This window comes from Patella vulgata, chromosome 1 (assembly GCF_932274485.2).
Source record: "Patella vulgata chromosome 1, xgPatVulg1.2, whole genome shotgun sequence".
Taxonomy (NCBI): domain Eukaryota; kingdom Metazoa; phylum Mollusca; class Gastropoda; family Patellidae; genus Patella; species Patella vulgata.
This window is the reverse complement of record NC_065879.2, coordinates 26,930,191-26,949,940: the sequence shown is the minus strand read 5'-3', so window position 1 is coordinate 26,949,940 and position 19,750 is coordinate 26,930,191. Positions and strand designations below refer to the sequence as shown.

Here is a 19,750-nt window from a genome sequence, read left to right as displayed (position 1 = left end):
TACTGCCAGCTAGGCACCCAGATATTGAAGGAATAGTCATATATTATTATAAACATCAAGCGTATAAAACTGGTGGTAACCAGTAGTTGCTGTAAACAATGGGTCTCCGCGCTCTTACGACTGACTCATCTATACATCACCCGGATCCCTCAAATCTACGACTGCTATCTGTGGTGATTATACTTATTTCAATTGATACCCGAACTTAGATTTGTATCCTCTTGACATTTGCTCATAGATACAAGGTGTACTAAGACCGATGTGTTTTATTTTTTCTGTGACCAAGTGTATTAATAATAGAATAGTCTATGTTGTCGGGGATTCGTGTACTTACTCTCAAGGTCAACAGATGACATAACGAGCCCAACTGGCTGTAGGCCTGTACAATAGACAGATTAATTTGAGCCTAATCGGAACAATATGAAACTTAGTTTATTGCAGGTCATCCGTATTGTTAAACAGGTCTAGTGTGGTAATATTGATTACTTGCAATCAGTGTTAGACATCGTATAGCTGTATATATAATTCAATGTATACCTTAAATATATATATCTAAATATATATACGTGTCTATAGTATACTATCTACCTACTTGCAACCAATTGCCAAGTATACATATCAACCATTCCTCCAGATAGCATGGTTCATAGTGTAATCAGCTGATTATTGGAGCCATTATACACAGAGGATATAATATGCAAGGTAAACCGAAGCCAATAAATACAGGTAAATACGTACTGATCTTTGTATTGCACGAGACTTATATTCGATATATATATATATATTGGCGTTTTCTCCACCTAAATACAATTTGTATACACTAACACTGTCTCTACTGTAATATTTGTCTGGATTGAAAATTGTAGAATTTATGTAGCGTTTACTCGTTTTCAGTTGAACATACCGAATACTGAAGTAATGAATGTTATACTATCGTACACACTGCAGAGTAGAGTTAGTCCCAATAGTAGCAATAGTATTAGTATGAATTATTATTTTCAGGTTCGAATAATGCGATACCGTCATTTTAATTAAAAAAACAATCTGTAAAAATTAATTCAGAATTAGAATAATAGTTATAAACTACCATTATACTTGTTCACTTATGTGGACGCATTATGTCGTCAACTATTGGCTCTAGAGGGTCATGAAATGATGAAACCTATCCATGTTCAGATCTCCTCGACCAGTCGGTCCTAGACCACCACCCCCCCCCCCCCGCCCCTCTTTCTCTCTCTCTCTCTCTCTCTCTCTCTTTACGCTAAAACGTTAACGGGGTAGAGGCTATATTGTTTGTAACGAGTTTGTCACGAGTTTGTCCAATTTCTAGTCGACCTTCAGCTTGTAATAAATCCAAAGATGGCGTTCCTAAGTGTCTAGTTGTTGATAAAGCAGCAATTTGAAAATCGTCATTTGAGGACGAACATTAACAAAATATCAACTTTTATTAGAACAAGTATTTGGCTGTGTTGGACACCCAACCATTATTTACCCTCAAAAATATTTGCCTGGTGTTTTTTTACTACTGTCATATGAATGTCTTAAACACAAGTGGTACGAGACTATACAATATCTCGGGTCAACAAGCCCACCCCAAATAACTATTTTAGAACTACTGTTTCTAGTAAGGCAACCAGCTGAATATTCTGTATACGAGAAAGCTATTGAGGCTGTTGTTATATTGCCTCAGACGTATACAAAACGCACTCACAATCAATGAACTAGCACGAAAATAAGTCGACGTCAATTAATTCAGTAACATATTGTATAAGGAAATATTTCATTATAAATCACTTGCCATGCTAGGTCATTTCGTGTTTCCCCGCTGTTAATGTAATAAAGCAAATCTGACCATTTAGTTCTTCGGGTGGACACATTTACTTAATGAACAAGGGAAACACGATGGCCAAGGGGTTGGCTCGCTTGCCTAGAGGTCGCGTGTTCATCTGGATTTTCCGACGTTGTTTCCCTTTATCAGTGATGCAGGACAGAGGGCCTGACAAAAAACCGAGGTCCCGTGTACACATTAGCGTGCACGTAAAAGATCCACTTGCAGTTGGAATTCGTTGAGTAGGGCGTACTGCCGCTTCCATGACAAAATTTCCCTCATAGCACACTGTATTCCGTATACCCGTCTTCATTAGCCCAGTCCGAGCAGAATGGTAGGAAGTTAATCCACATTTAATTTAAGTTAGCCTCCACACGATACCCCAATCCTCACCCCATCCCACCCTCCACATTCCTACAACTAGTGCCAGGTGATGCAGGACGCGGGGCCTGACAAAAAACCGACCGAGGTCCCGTGTACACATTGACGTGCACGTAAAAGATCCATTGGCAGTTGGAATTCGATATGAGTAGGCCATAATGCCGTATGCCCGTCTTCAATAGCCCAGTCAGAGCAGAATAGTAGGACGTTAACCCCATTTTATTTAGGTTAGCCTCCATACAATATCCCCACCCCACCCTCCACATTCCTACCGCTGGTGCCAGGTGGTGTACATTATTCAGCTTCAGCGTGGCGTTATTTTCAAGTCAACAAGACATATCAAGTCTTCCGTTTCTAATTCATAAATATGCGACAATAAATCTTTAAAGATGAACTAGATTCTGGATGATTGCGGCTGATGAGAATCATGAAGATTCAAGGTTTTCTGTATCGCGATTGAAATCGGGTCATTCTTTAAAAAGAGTAGAATGTTCCCAGTTTTTCTTTTTAACCGGTTTCATTAGATCTCTAACCAACATGTGTCACATTTATTTTATGAAATCTAGATTTCGGTCCATTTCGAGTGGCTGTTGTATGGTTTTCTTATTTCTAGTAAACCTCCAAAAGTACATTAATATCATGAAATCACCCGACCGCAAAATTCTTTAGCGACAGTTAACATCCGTACACTTACAGGAAGGGAATTACTTGGTTGGTTTTAATTTGTTTTTACGAGACTTTCATTATATACTGCAATAACTGCAAGGGATTTGTATGCGTGGCTGAGTTGTGTAATAAATTATTCTTGCTGTAATATTGCTACAAGGTATGCATTTATCTTTAACCTTTCACGTTGACCTTTTTTGTATATAAGTAAATTATTGGGAACCAGAAACTATATCAGTATGTAAACAATTTTATTCATTATGCTCGTATAGGCGAAGAGGCGTTATTTTGTGAACAAGAAAAGTGGGTTACGGTTAATTATGAATCATACTCCTCAGTGTTTCGTTTGATTAGAGCTAATCCCACTTAACACTGCTGTAAAGAAAGCAAATTTCTATTCCAAATTATGACTGGTCAATAGTCCGATTAACAACCAAAGGCTAACAATATCATTACGCTTTAAACAGAGCTCCAAATTGGACCAAATATGTTTACATTACGTTACGTCACGACTCACGATTTTGTTATGCCCAATTAACCAATTGCGTGACAAACGAGGCTGTCAACATGGATACAATGTAAACAATACTGTTTGGAGACAATACTTAAACCGTTTTTAATACCTTAAAGATACATTATGGGAGATAAGATAAAGAGATGGCAGTTCTCGCTATAATAGTTAAAAAACTAGATAGTGTAAAGGTAATTTGCTGAAAATTTCAAATTGACCCACTAAGTATGAGCCGAGAACGAAGCGGGTGAAATGTTCGCATAGTCTCGGTCATCATTACTAAAATCATTAATATAAACAGCATAGTCTCGATTATCCACTGTTTTGATTTAATTATCAATGGCCGTTAAGCGGCATATAGGAATCTAATCAAGCCAACATCGAAGGCTAGCCTTGACATCGAGAGTTTATTATGGTCTGGATAAGTTAATTAATGTCTAATTGATAATTTAGATAACATTCCAGGCCTAAAGAAAAACTTGTAATAAACAGATTTTGCTCTTGCACAATTCATGTTTAAATCACTGTCCAAAGTTTTAGGGAAGACCCCAGATTAAACAAGGGCTGTCATGTTGCTCTACTTGGGATAAATTTGATTGAATGGGAAGAATAGACAAACTACCCCAGTCGGGGTAGAATGGTGGGACGCTAAACCCCATTTCATTTTTTCGAAATAGATCCGTCCTGAATGAATAGTGTTTTCGAAATAAATCGTCGAAATGTGAATTAACATTTTGGTCAACTAGATCTGCGCCTGTTCTCAAGCGGAGCTAATTGCAGTAGTTGTGATAAAATAAACGACAAATATTATGTTTTTAATGTTTGTATACATTATAATACCTGACATATTTGTCTGACATATTTGTCTATCTAGTTGAGTCGATAACACGCATAGTTGACTTTGTTTACCAGCACACTATGATCTGACATTTGCATATCATAATTGCAACATTGTAGCGTCGATGGGTTCCGCTACAATTGCCGTAGAGTGGCCCACAGCTTCTATTATCTGTACTATATAAACTGATCTGTTTTAACAGCATGTTGTCACGCGGATCAAAACTTCGATTATGAGAAAAGTGCTCCCACGGGCTCGCTCGTGCACTGTAAGCAGCAAACAGTCGCCCAAAATAGACATTCACGTGACAATATTCATTCACTTATTTATCAATGAAGCCATGTAAAATAATTATTCTTTACTCGTTGGACTTTTAAAAATAAGAAGTTAAGAACTAGATTAAAATTTTGGCTAAAACTCGGCGATTTAATTTCTAAGTTAGTTGATTGTAACCAATGACGTATATATTGTAACGGTTCTCGTTTCAGAGTCAACTCATGTAGTTTCGCCCTTTTTCTATCTTTTAAATCCATTCTCGTGGCAACATGCCGACACTGCAAGACTGTGAAAGTTACTTTTATTTAACCGTAAAACTCTGTTGTTAGTGGGCACTTTAGTTACTTTAGAAGTTACATTGTTGCTAGCTCTAAATACGCAGAAAAAATTTGAGACTGGAAATTAATTGAACGAAATTATTTTCCCTAGTCTCGATTAACCAGACGTGTATGATTAAAATAAAATTACGGTACTGTTCACAAGACTCGGATTCTAATCATTTTAGGGCGCTGCGAATTTGGCCTCCGGTTTTGTGTCAAATTTAATAGGAGGATGTGCCATTATTGCTATGCCATTCGTGTTTAGTATCCTTATGCATTTGCCATTTCTAACATGGTGGTTACAAAACGTTTCAGTTATTATAAATCCAGTAACAACTCATTTTTGTAGAACTGAAATATAACCAAAAAGACGCGCATTGACTGTTTCATAATTATCATAGGCGTACGGGCTCGATGACAGTTAGGGGGGCAGAACCCGAAATGCCCGAAAAAATTTCGGTGTCGGTCTTCCTCGAGAGGCGAAGAAGCGGAGCTGACCTTGTATGCCCCCCCCCCCCCCAAGAAAATTTTGAAATATTTGACGTTTTCCTGCTATTTCAGCCCGTGAACAAGCAACTTCAATGTGGTCTAATATAGCCTAATGACAATGGCTGACTCGAATTCCAATCAAAAGATCAACCGTTGGGAAAAAAAACTGCCGCAAACGCTTTTTCCTATTATTCCAGCCTGTGAATACAGCAACTTCAATTCGGTCCAATATAGCCTACCTGGCTGACCAGAATTCAATCAATCAATCGTCGCGGGTTATGGGGGCCTCACCCTCCCAGAGAAAATATTGAAAATTTAACCACCGCAAATGCGTTTTCTGCTATCCTAGCCTGTGAAAGCAGCTCCAAAAGTATCCAATGGTTTTGTAACCAAAATCCCATTCTGAATTCCAACCATCCAATCAGACTGTTGCAGTTGCATTCACAAATAATAATCGATGCCAGAAAAATGTCGCACAAAGAATGGCTCTAGAATGGCTCTGTACTAGTCAACTCAGTACAAATTCGTTGTATTCAATTAAAAAAAAAGTAAAATTAGTGTTTTATTAGGGATCGATGACAGTTAGGGAAGCAAAACTAGAAATGCCCGAAAAAAATTCAGGTTTACAGCCAGCGGCGCCCGTTTTCTTCGAGAGGCGAAGAAGCGGAGCTGACCTTGTCTGGACCCCCAAAAATTTTTTGGAATACTTGACGGCCGCAAGTGCGTTTTAATGTTATTAGATTTTATTAGATTTCGGGAACATTATTTTGCCAAATAGATGAAATAATTTTCTTTTTCACTTTACCCGTCTGCCCGAAAATTCAGCTTGCCCGAAAGTTAGGGTGGCAGCTGCCCCCCCCCCCCCGGCTCGTACGCCTATGATAATTATTAAAAATATTAAAACGCGACACGATGCGTAAATTGTGCGTCTTACTTTCGAGAACAATAGCTATAAAACAGAAATTTCCAGATTGATACATAATACGACACAACCAACCATAAGTGGTAATTCAAACACAAAGGATATATTTAAATTTCTCTAACATTTCACTAAAAGACCCCTGTTGCAAAACTCCCAACTTATTATGTAGTCATTGTCATGCCGGTTGTTTTTAATAACAGAATTTTCCAGTCATATAACAGATCAAAGATTTTTTTGAGACGCATTGTCACGTATCGACTTCTATTTTTGGATTATCTGGCGCCACACATAGCCCAATCGTATCAAAAAGCATGCAGTTCCACCTTGAAGTGGGTTCAATTGATTTACGGTCTATTCTATAATTTATAACACGGTTTAGAGCACAATGTGTAGGAGTCGCATTTTTGACTTCTAAGTAGATTCTTATACGGAATTCCGGATGCAATGCTAGACATTTGGACCACTGCTGCCGAACCGATTTGAAAATGCTTAAGGCTTTTTTTTCTTTGCGCATGTCGTGTGCTCCTCTGTTTTTGATTTGTATGATTTTTATTTTTGTGATAATTATTTGAAACAAAATAGGATTATCATAAAGGATATTTAACATCTACAATATGAGTACGGTAAGCACTCTCTACGTACTGCGTTTGTAAACCACGAAATTCACCCCTTATTAGAAAGTTTCAACTATAGTCTATTGCATGTAAACGTTAAAAAAAATCAGCTCGAAATACAGACATCTCTCTCTCTCTCTCTCTCTCTCTCTACGTAAAAACACGAAGAAAGCCGACTGCGGAAAATAAGAATTCGTTTTCCAGAACAAAATTTGAAACTTTGATGTGACCAAGAAACATAACTCTTTTTAATGAAAAAATCTACGGCTGTAACGCTACTTGGGCGATCAACTTTTCCATATAATTAGAAAGTCCCATTCAAATGGCCAAATCACACAAATATCCAACTTAGCAATAGTTTAATTGTTAACGAATGATGATTTTAATGGTAAGTCTTATCATATTTGTTAAAATAAGCCCCAAATATAGCTCGTTTATTTGATTTGTTATTTGCACGAACCACTCTACAATTGGTACATTCATTTGCGCAAGTAAAAATAGTCTCAGACGAATAATATTCAATGCATAGCAGTTGTATCGAAATGAATGCTTGTATCACAAACAATGAAGTATGAAAGATTAGTCACCGAACATTTTCGAAGCGACATATTTATATACGTAAATGGCTACCCACATAAAATCTAGTAGCCTTTGGATTTTTCAATATCATAGGATTATTGGGTACGGTTTCATGTTTATTGCAATGTGAATTAGTTAACTATATCTTAAGCTATGTGTAGTACCTTAATTGGAAATTACAAAGTCTGTAACTTTTTGTAATCAAATGGTTACAAAACCTGTTCAAAGGAAGTCTCTCTGGGTGGAGTTATTAAAGACGGAAGTTATCACAGTGGAACCATTTCTAATGATACTCCATAATAGAGTGCTATATATAGGAAGATGATCGGTATCAAAGCTGAGCAATATCAAATTCATTCCAGTATATAAAAAAGTTACATATTCTCAATATACATGATAATTATTCTATCGTGTTTTTACTTAGATTAAAAGGGAAAGAATCTGACGGCAAGAGCATAGTTCACCTTTCATATATTCCTGTATAGCACTATAAACAGACGCGTGTCTCATTCACTGGCTTAACATGCTTACATTTCCCGGAACATCCTATAATTCATTGTTGTTGCAAATAAGATTTTTTATTTTATGATCAGTAGTGGAATACCGCGTTTTATCAATGAAATAAAAGTGTTATTCCACTGGCTAGAAGCGGACAAAGTAGTCCATGTTGCTTTTACCTAAAATGATTGTAAAATCATAAAATAAATAGAACATTTGTCGTTTTGTCGTGAATAACATATTTTATTTCATCTCTAAGCAAGAAAACGTTTATATTTTCACTCATGCTACGCATTCGTGAAAATATAAGTTTTCTTGCTTCTCGATGAAATAAAATGTGTTATTCACTCTAAAACGACAAATATCCTCTATTTATTGGATATATCTTACAAATCGATAGCACTGTATGTGCTGATTATTAGTAATTACATTGTCTATATTCTGGTTTCCGCTAATTACCAGAGCGTAGCCTATAGAACGTTATCTGATATTGATCCGATATTGATCGTTATGCCTTCTACTTCCCTGGAAATTGAAGTGGCATCAGGTGGTCTAAAAATAGTAAACATGCCCTGTCTAAACTCTTTAGGAACTACCAATAAGGGTAAGCGGGGATGATTTGACACACTCGATATCTCAAAGATGTATTCTTTCTTTTGATTCGTTAATATCAGAACTAGGCGCATACATATTTTTAATCCAACTGTTCTGCTTTGCCCTTTTATATTAAATAGCCATTCCGGGGTGTTGGAAACACATGACCAATTGCATGAAGCTTAGGGAAATGTACAACTTAAAACGCTTCTGTAACTTTTCTAAAAACATGTGAGAATGTTTTATTATGTAATAGGGTAGGTTGGGGCACATTCGACAATATATAGTGTTTAGGACAACAGTGTTGAGAGAGGGAGAGAGAGAGAGAGAGAGAGGGAGAAAGCTAGCTGTAGCTGTCATTGAGTCAACTGGCGTGGTTTCGAATCTCCGGTTGTACGTGACGAGAAGTAGGGTTGCCTGTCCAGCCTCGTTGGTTTTCTCCGGGTCCTCCGGTTTCCTCCCACTGCTAAAGAACCCTACGCGCAAGAGAATTATTGAAATAATTAGTCTGTGTCGAGTGGTCGTTAAACTCTCTCTCTCCCTCCCTCCCTCTCCCTCTCTCTCTCTCCAGTTAGTACTCGGAGTTCTTATTCTTTATTGATTTACAATGTGTAGTTTCTGTGTCTGCAGATTTGTCTTAAGGGCATTGTTTGTGTGTTGTGTGATCCTGCTACACTGACTGTTAAAAGTCTTAGTACAAAACGCGGTTGGGGGGCCGAATGGTTAACGCGTGTGCGTTGCATCATAAGATCTGTCATCGAGTCAAGTTCCGTAGTTTCGATTCCCCGCTTGTACATGACAAGGGGTAAGGTCACCTGTCCAACCTCGTGGGTTCTTTCCGGGTCCTCCGGTTTCCTCCAATGCTAAAGACCCCTACGCGCAAGCGAATTATTGAATTAAAATTGAACCATGTTAGTCCCGAAATGACCTAGTTTGTGTCGAGTAAACGTTAAACCCCATTTTTTCGCTCAAAAAGCGTTTCCACTATGTGTGTTTCCTTGAAAATATCTATGAATGGTTACAGTAAAATCAATATAACAATGAACCAGTCCACAATATTATAACCATGCATGATACTGATAGTCAGCATCTTAAACTATATTGCAAACCTGAAACAATTGGAATAAATAAAATAACTTTGAACCAAACAACCCCAATCTCCCCTATTCTACCCTACGCATTCAGGTTTGTTTATGTTTATATATTATGTAGACTATCGTGGTCTATAAAAGGAATACGCAATAAAATAACATTATAACCTATTAAAGAGGTCGGTGAAGTACTCTCCGCGGTTTAACAAATATACCTATATTAGGATCAAGATAATTGATATCAATGAGATCAAGACGTTAATGTACACTGTGTATAAAGATGTATAGTATATGATATGCCATGAAATATTTTTATCCTATTTATATGGTGAAATGTTAACACGTAGGTCGAGCGTGATGTTTATATACCTTGACCTATTTATCCTATTTATCATTACTACCAATGCATGAAGTTTGTTGTGAACGTTGTTAATGAATGAAATTGGGTTTAACGTCCTAATCTTTTGAGCTTTTCGGGCTAATGAAGACGGACATACAGTGTTTTATGAGTGAAATTTGGCCCGGAAAGCAATTGATTTATGTGAAGGGTTATTTTAAGCAACGTATACACGAGACCTTGGTTTTGCTCCCCATCCCAACGACTAAGCGCTGTCCTATATAGGCCCTCCGTCCTGCATTACGGACGAGGATCCCGGCGATCGAACTCTGGACCTCCAGATTAGCAAGCCGACGCCTGGATATGCTACTGAGCAAGCGCTATAATACAATATTAAATTTCTATAGATCCCGAATGATATTGTATTACATTACACCGCGGCTTACAAACCAGTTTGGACAAATTAATACTGACACGAAGATTATCTAGGGAGTAGGTTATTATCTTCCTTGGTGTCGAAATAACCCCCTAGTTTCAAAATAATTAGGTTAATTATGTACTTCCGACTTGAAAATATCGCAATAAATTTTAACTCGAATGCCAGATTCGATTGTCCAAATAAATTTTAAGTTTGTAATCAAAACACGACAAAAGTAACGAAAATGATAACATAATTATTATGACTTTACTTGTAAGACCGATAAAGATCAGAGTGTGAAGGGGATCACGTGGCTAAGTGGGTAAAACGCTGGCTCGCTAGCCTGGAGGTCGGGTGTTCGATCCCTGCATTGGCCGAGAAAGTTCATCCAGATTTTCCGGCGTGGTTCCCCTTTGTCAGTGTTGCAGGACGGAGGGCCTGACAAGGACAGCTGTTTAGTCCTTCGGATGAGACGAAAAACCGAGGTCCCGCGTATACATTGGAATGCACGTAAAAGATCCATTGGCAGTTGGAATTCGATATAAGAGTAGGCGATAGTGCCGCTGCCCGGGCAAAATTTCCCTCATAGCACACTGCATGGCGTATGGCCGTCTTCATTAGCCCAGCATAGGAGCAGAACAGTAGGACGTTAAACCCCATTTCATTTCATTTCATTTCAGAGTGTGAAATCGATAGAAACCATAATTGAGCGATTGGGATATTTTTTGACAAATCATTTTTAATAAAGTACTTTTTACACGGTTTAAAACTTTATTCAATCTTTCTTCTATGCATTCATATTTAAGGTAAATCCCAATGAAGTGGCAAACGCAAAAATAGGGTTAAATTGGCTGTTAAATGAATATGTTGGCGGGTTTCAGAAAAAATCAATTTCTACATGGTTTTATTTTATGATCAAATAAACATTCCCTGCAAATCATATCTGTAAGCTAATAAAATTAAGAAACAAAGTGCATCGGCCGAAGTTGACGATACTAAATAAGTGCATATCAACCAAATCTGTAGAATGATATGGTGCCAAAATAGTCATCTAGCAGTAAATAGACTAATGTACGCTGCAGCTCCCCTGTTCTAGTTTCCCCGAGAAAGCCAACAACACGAAGTATACATCAGCTGTGCGCACAGCTTAGTAGTCTACTGACCTATTTTAGATGTGCGACTTATTACTACGCGGCTGAAATGGTATCGCAGGGCAAACATGAGAGGGGGAGGGGTGTTGGATTTAAAAAATTTCCATTGCCTCTCATAATATATAAAAACAAAAATTAATACAATATTTTGTTATTCGCTTTGATGATGCGAGAGAGAGAGAGAGACTACTGGAAGCATAAATACTAAAATAAGGTTATTTTTTAACATTATATAATAGATTAGCATTTGCAATGCAGCTTTTATCTATTTATTTATTATTCAACGCGCTTATCAACAATCAGTGAAGGGATAATTGCATGATATTATATCATGCAATTACCCTTTCACTGTATTATCTCTGCTATGTAATTATCTCTGCAATGCAATTGTATATCAATAACAGGTGATATCATAAAATATTGTATTATTACAGTTCATTGATACATTATAAACGTATGATTGTATTAAAGTTATCGGATATTGATGTCAATTATCATAGTCGACAGACAATTCATTTAAAAGCACGCAAGACCATAAGAGACACCGAACATTCAAGTTTGCTATAATGTGAGCGAATATTCCTTAATATTCCTTAAAGAGTGTGGATTTTTTCTTTGCCGAGAAATATTGTTTTTTAGCGCGGAACGAATAGAAACATTACTGTCATGTCAAAACGTAACTCAAAATCGAAACTGGGATTCAGTTTCCGGTTTGCAAAAGAACCATTTCACGGATTCCGCAGATATAAGAAACTGTTTGCATTGGTGTCAAGTCATTTAGAAAAATCTACATCTATTGAATATGTGTATAATATATCATCTACCTCAGTGTTTTGATTTACCACTAAAGGACGATGGTCGGACGGTCGCAAGCGCGATTTATTTGGTAGTTAACGGAAAAGTTTAACACTGCTGTGTTTCGAATGTCAATAGTGAGAATTCCTTCATTAGTACTGACCATTTGGTTATATTTTCTGATTGTGTTTTTTTTCTTCAGATTTATAGGAAACTAGAGCAAATATGTCGGATATTACGCCTTGGGCTTGGGTCGTGTTAGCCGCTTCCTTCGGTAGCATGTTCTTCAACTCTGCATTTTTTGCAGTTGGAGTTATCCATATAGCTTTAATAGAAAAATACCCGGATGTTGATGTTGGCACTATAGCATGGTTGGGATCACTCTACTCAAGCATGTTTGCACTAACAGGTATGTAACATACTTTTGTTACCATTATTACAATACCGAGAACTCTTGGCATCTAATATTATTATTACGAAAATAAATAATTTTGGCACCATAGAATGGGCCTGTTTGCCGGTTAATGTATTCGTTCTTTTTATCTATATAGTTTTGTCTTAGGATTAATTAGTTTATCTCCGGTTAAAGATCCATTTATGAAGATATTCAGAACTGATGTTTTCAGTTACAGAAATCGTTTGTCTCAGTTATAAATTATAAGTATTAATATACTTTTTTTTGGGGGGGGGGAGAAACTCGAAACCTTATTTAGATTCTATGCTTACACCCCATTCAGCTATCTTTCCATCTATTATTCCACGCATAGTTAGTTGGTATTGTCATTCAGAATTATGCTTAAAGCGTAGCACACACACAGATGTCGATCAGCTGAGCATACATTACTATCTGAACATCTCTGAATATTACAATTTTTTAGGCATTCTTAACCGTCGTATAAACGACTGCGCGTGGGACTGACAAAAAACGTGTCCCCGTGTGCATTTTGGTATTATTTTATCCAAACTCCTCTGCTCAGTTCAGTTTCATTCTAATGATTTTATCTATGCTATCAACAACTAAGTTATAACCACATTGACAGCAGTGTGTGCTGCGCTTTATGTATAAATGTTTAAATACGGTTGCGCACTTAGCGAAATTGTATGCTTTGCAGAATCACACAGGGTTGCACCTTCTGGCACATGTTGGGATCCATGTGATCAATATGTGGGTGAGATTTGAGACCATCTTTTGGGATCCATGAGTGATCAAAAAAGTGAATGGGATCTAAGTTCGTCTACAACTGGTTCATGACCTTTAATGGTGAAGGTGAGCTATTGTATTGGTGCTTGGCATTTCATTGATTATGTCTACAGTTGTTATATAAGGTCATGCGTCAATCTATTTCTACACTGGAATTAGAAATTCTTGTCTGTTTCATAATAAATCATACTGATTTTTCATACTATTTACCACACACCCAGCTCTTTGCTTTCCACTTCTGTTCATTCAGCTTGTGATCTCTTTTGCATTATACTGACCCGATAGATATCCGACAAAAACTTGAATTAAGTTGTTGAGCAAGGTACATAATTTATCTCTTGATGGCTTTATACTTGTCCAAACTATTCCCCAATCTAGTTGTCCCCGTCACTTATTATATATGTACATACATCGAAACGTTGCCGTATATTGTCGTCTACCCTGTATGTCGGACTGTCGGTCCGTTGTCGACGATTTCTTTTAAACTCCCTGCAGCATATATTTATCGCCCGATCTTTATAAGAGATGTATATATGTGAAATACATGAGGGATACAAAGAACCTTATTGAATGTTCTCAATTTCTGAGAGTTACTGCCGTTGAACACTCTTTTGCCAAAATTTATAGTCTTATCTGAAAAAGTTCAGCCTAGCGAAACGAGAATCCTTGTGAATGTTCTGCTAACAGATATTATCGCCCCATCTCCTGCAAATTGTTAAGATTAGTGAAACGAAGATATATAGACAATACTTTCTAATTGTTTAGCGTTATTGCCCTCTATTGTCTATTGTCTTGCCAAGGCCCCAATGATATTATACAGTATAAAGATTTTACTTTTTATTTGCCTAAATATTCAAAATGTGACAATGATAGACTTGTGAACATTACGTTTCAAGGTCTACCTGGCTGACGCCTTCTGAATCTAGATTAAGATTCTATTTTTGTCGGCATGTTACCAAATACATGAATCTGAAACAGCGCCGGAGGTGAGGATGTATGACATCAGATCCGGACTATTGCGACAGGTTGTTTGTGACTACTAGCTCGTAGACAGAACCGGAATGTGATAATTTAAGAATTTATAGGATCTTTGTTTCTTATTTTTTTGCAGTGTTTGTAGGAAGTATAGTTATAAATTTGTTTAATGCCAGAACATGTGTTATGTTAAGCGGCGTTCTAACTCTAATTGGGTTTACTTTAAGCAGTTTTGTAACTGATATAAAGCTACTGTTCGTCACATACAGTTTAATAGCAGGTAAGTTACAATATTATGTCATAGTTAATTTCAACGAAAGTCTATACATACTATTATTTTTTTTTTGTCAAGGTGGTGTATGGTTACTAGGTATATTGATATGCCCATTACCGAAGCATACACTATAGTAAGAATATCTAGTCAGCTAAAATAATTATGAAATGGGGTTCAACGTTCTACTGTTCTGCTTCGACTGGGCTGATGAAGGCGGGCATATGCCATCGAGTGTGCTATGAGGGAAATTTTGCCCAGACAGCGTCGGCGCTACGGCCTACTCTTATATCGAATTTCAACGTGAAAGGGATATTTTACGTGCACGCCAATGTGTACTGCATAGGAAAAGTACGTTTGGTTTCAGTTACCACTGCGATATCCTTTCATTCTGTCTTCATCAATTAGTATGTCGACTCTCAATTCACATTCTGGAGATAGCACAAGTCAAGTGAGGTCATTGTCATAATTCCTTCTGTATCAGTAACCTAGCCAAGTACATATATGTCAAGGAGTTATAGCTGATATATCGCCATATCTAGTTACATTAATAGGTTCAAATATAGGCAATATAGCTGTCCTCAAAGAATTCACATAGTTTTGAATATTTAAGGGACGTGCCGCTTTTTAAAATATAATTTTAATATTTTCCTTCTGGCTATAGCTCTAGAATGGTCTAATCTGGCATGTCAATAAAGCATAAAAACACACGGAATCTATACACAGTTCTACCTTGTTAAAGAATAATCATATAATTCGCTATTGTCAGTTGACAAATTGGCAAATAAATCATTTTTAACGTCCTACTGTTCTGCTCCGACTGGGCTAATTTTTAGGCTGTGGTATGAAAGTTTCTTGGTGGTATTATTAGAACAATATCACGTGTGCAGGCTGGGAATACCTTTTAATGCCTCAGCCATCCAGTCATCTTTATCCATAAATGTTTAACCACAGACATTGTGCATCGATTATACACACATGCGTAATGAGTGTATGTAGAATTAATTATTTATATGCTTGTATAATAGTTATTTGACAAACTATTAAACATGCATTATGCGAGAGCTAAAGCTGCCTATTGCAGGTCTTTCTTTAGGCCTGAAATGTTTTCTAAAGTATTAATTAGACATTAATTAACTGATCCAGGCCTTAATCAACTCTCGATGGCATCAGATTTCTCCGATATTAAATAGATTAGAATGGTTCAGAGATACTTTGATTTAATCAAATATGGAGGACCGAGACTTAGCTTCGATCAACCAGTACAGTGGTTAAAATTATTGCACACGTCTGTCAAACCTTCAAAGGCTAATATCTTCGCTTACAATAGAGTAATTTGAATGAAATTTTCAAATTATTCATTTTACATCATCTACTTTCGAACTATTATAGCAAGAATGGCTAGCTCTTTATCTAAATCTTACATAATGTATCTTTAAGCAATAGATATAGAAATGATTTTGTTTTAATATGAAACGACAACTTTAAACAATGAACTGGGTGTTATTTGCGTTATATCTTCCATTTCAGGCAGTGGTCAAGCCATGTCATTCGCCGGCTCTATGGTGATTATTGGTTATTACTTTAAAGGTAAAACCAGTATAGCTACAGGAATAGCTACTAGTGGGAGTGGACTGTGTACATTCGTGTTCCCACCTTTAACTCAGTATTTTGTAGACACGTATGGCCTGTCTGGTGCCTTTCTATTTCTGGGTGGACTCGGATTTCAATCCGCAGTGTGTGGTTCCTTAATGAGACCTACTAAATTCGAAAAGCGATCAAAATCGTTTTCTTTAAACATTTGCAGACGACAACCCCCAAAGAAGAACCCTGTGGACAAAAAAGGTGATATATCCTGTTACGACATTGTATCAAATAAATCATTTTCCTTAAATAATATCAACCAGCAATTTCGAAAGAATCATCTCGACGATAAAACGACTGAAAGTGGTTTAAATAAAATTCTGTATTTAAGTAGTTCCTGTGGACAACTTCCAAAGAAGAACCGATTGGAAAACAGAGTTGGAATGTCACCTGGCTACGCCATCGGATCAAGTAAAACTCTTTTCTTAAATAGTTCCAAGGATAAACTTCCAAAGAAAGACCTGGTTGACAAACACGACCAAACGTCGTCCCGTTTCTTGACAGAAAGGGTGATACTCTTCACATCAGCTCCGACATGGCTGTTATTTATGAGTTCCGCCGCCTTTCACATGGCACTGTCAACAGTGTTCTTATTTCTTCCGGATTACTTCAAATATCTGGGATCCTCATCTCAGGAATCCGCATTTATATTTTCTATAGCAGGAGTTACCGGAATATTCTCCAGAGTCTTACTTGGATTCTTAGCCTCCAGTGTCGACACTGCTGTCGTTTACGGAAGTACATTTGGTATTATGGGCGTGATTACATTTTTTGTGAAATTTATGAATTCTTTGGGTAGCAAAATAGCCTATACAGCTTTATTAGGGTTTTATACTGGAGGTAGTTGGGCTCTACAATATACTCTACTAGTGACTATAGTTGGATTAAAAAATGCCTCTACCGGTTATGGTGTCATGATGTTCTTTAGTGGTATGGGATATCTGTTGGGACCTCCATTTGCAGGTATGTAAATTTTTGTGCTGAAATTGTTTGCAATCTTGATAGGAATGTAGTTATCCAGAGGTCCCATGCTCTTCATGGTGACTTAACCAGTCAAGCTTGCAACTTCATTGATTTGCATCAGTGACCCATGAATATCAAGCCCAGGGGATGTCAATGGAAGACAGGAAACTTTTTTTACAACCAGGTCATTGTAATGGATCACACATGATAAAACTTCTTGAAGTGGTAACTGTAACTTAAATTGTATAGAATTTTGTCAGCATCAGGCTTGTTTATTTTTGTGTGTGTGTCCACCAATAGATCCCAACTTGTATATTCGTGGGATAAGTCAGATAACAGATAAGAGAGTTAAATCTATATTTCTTTTGTTTATTTTTCCAGAAATGATGGTTGTGTGGTTTAATGATTATTATTATGCCTTCGTGTTTGCTGGTAAGTAAGTTTTATATATGATCCTTTACGGAACACTTTCATTTGATTAATGTTTTAAAAATACAATCTAGTGTCTAATTATTTGTTGATAACATTGATCTGCCTAAACAATAACAAAATCAATAGAAGGATTATTAATACCTGAAATGAAATGATCCTACCTTAAGTTAAAATCGATAAAATTTAAACGATCGCCAAAACATACTGACCTTAAAATATATAAGCTATTTTGACGTACTGATGCTTTAAAGGAGATGCGTTCAGAATGGATAAATGCATGTTTAACGTCCCACTTTTCTGCACCAAGACAGACACACACCGTACCGTGTGCTGGGGTGGGTGGGGGGCAATTTGCGTGGATAGGAATTGAATTCCAAGCGTCAAGGGTACATGGGACCTCGGGGTTTCGTCCCATCCAAAACGACTAGACACTGTTCCTTGCCAGGTCCTCCATTCTGCAACACTTACAATGGGGTACCATGCTGACAAATCCCAGGGAACTTCTTGGCCAATACGCGGAATTGACGCCGGGTCTCCTGCTTAGCGTCCTACTCACTGGGTCAACGTCGTCCGGATTCGCCCAGAATTAAATCGATTTTTCAAAAGTTGGTTAGTTGAGCTGGATGGATGTGGCTATTATATTTAGAATTTTATCAGACTATACAGTGTGCTATAAAAGTTATAGAATGTAATAACTGTTTTCAGGTTTGTGTTTTTTGGTAGCAGCAGGCACAGGTTTAATGATTAGACCGAAGATTAATAAACAGCATGTGTTATCAGTGATAAATATAGAAGACAGCGAAAATGAAAAATTTATCATTGAACCAGAGAAACAAATAATAACCAGTTTAAGTGAAGAAACTTTAAATCTTTTAAATAAGAAAATAAGCGCAGTGTAGTTAAATGAACTGTGATATATATATTTGTTAAATGTATTTTGTTAATGTTTATATTGTTTAGAATTTTTTATAAAAAATACAATTAATTACCAGTATCTCCTTTTTTATTATACGCTCATTGTACGCTATTATGTCGTCGCCCTTGTCTGTCCGCAGGTCCGTCTAGCGGTTACAATTTCCATCCGGTTTTGATGAAACTTAAAATATGTCGGATGCTGTCGATTTTGGCACGGTAACTTTCTGGGTTATTGCCTCTTGATTTTACGAAAATCACCTACACGTTACAATTTTTATATGTCCGTATCGTTCATGGCAATCGCTTATTTGTTATGTCATACACATAATATGGACTGGGTCTATAAATCCGGAAACCACGACCTTCCTGCTCTAGGAAAGAAATACATTTTTCTGGGCATGGTCATTAGCTATATCACTAAGAAGAAATTGTGTTCTTTAAAAACGCAACTAAAGGAAATGTTGTCTAAGAAGAATTGACGGAAACCGTCGTGGCAAAATCAAAATTGCAATCGTCCCACTGCGCATAAATCCATGCCGGTATGTTAGGATCAAAGTGGCCCATGTAGTGTGATATCCAGACGTTAAACCCCACTCGAAAAGAGAAACGATCATATACAAGTCATGGCACAATAATCTTTGATCTATAATTATAATCTTTATTTCGGATAATGACCTCGATCAAAGGTCAATATTTCTATTAAAACGCCCATGGTTACTCCGGTATTTCATTCAAGAAAGCAATAATACACAATCAACAATTTATTACGGTTATAATCAACAATACAATTTATCGAGGAATTTTGTATGTTGCCAATCGTTGTCTAGTTTACTGTCCTAATCCAGAATTAGTTAACCCATTTAAACGTCCAATGTGGACTGTTCAATATATTCAAATTTCTCTTAGATGTCAAGCAAATATGGCATGTGAATAACTGTCTAATTAATGATTTATATAACATTTGAGACCAAACGAAAGATTTGTATTAGGCATAATGCATCTTGAACCGGACAAGTAAATGACCCATTTTGAAGACTTGCA

The 19,750-nt window shown here is 36.9% G+C and overlaps 1 protein-coding gene across 4 annotated transcripts; it reads left to right on the top strand.

The window, feature by feature from the left end:
* The first annotated feature begins 98 nt into the window (after window positions 1–98).
* On the top strand, window positions 99–18,773 carry LOC126821943 (monocarboxylate transporter 9). 4 transcript variants are annotated; one of them, XM_050550633.2, is made up of 7 exons: window positions 99–726; window positions 12,511–12,717; window positions 13,421–13,575; window positions 14,621–14,764; window positions 16,286–17,362; window positions 17,744–17,794; window positions 18,500–18,773. In XM_050550633.2, exons 3-7 carry the CDS (start codon window positions 13,527–13,529, stop codon window positions 18,691–18,693), a joined length of 1,515 nt encoding a protein of 504 aa, XP_050406590.1. In that variant the 5' UTR covers window positions 99–726; window positions 12,511–12,717; window positions 13,421–13,526; the 3' UTR covers window positions 18,694–18,773. The 4 variants fall into 4 exon arrangements, with proteins under 4 accessions (XP_050406590.1, XP_050406565.1, XP_050406574.1 ...); XM_050550608.2 differs by lacking the exon at window positions 13,421–13,575; XM_050550617.2 differs by lacking the exons at window positions 99–726; window positions 13,421–13,575 and adding an exon at window positions 7,102–7,233.
* Window positions 18,774–19,750: the final 977 nt, after the last annotated feature.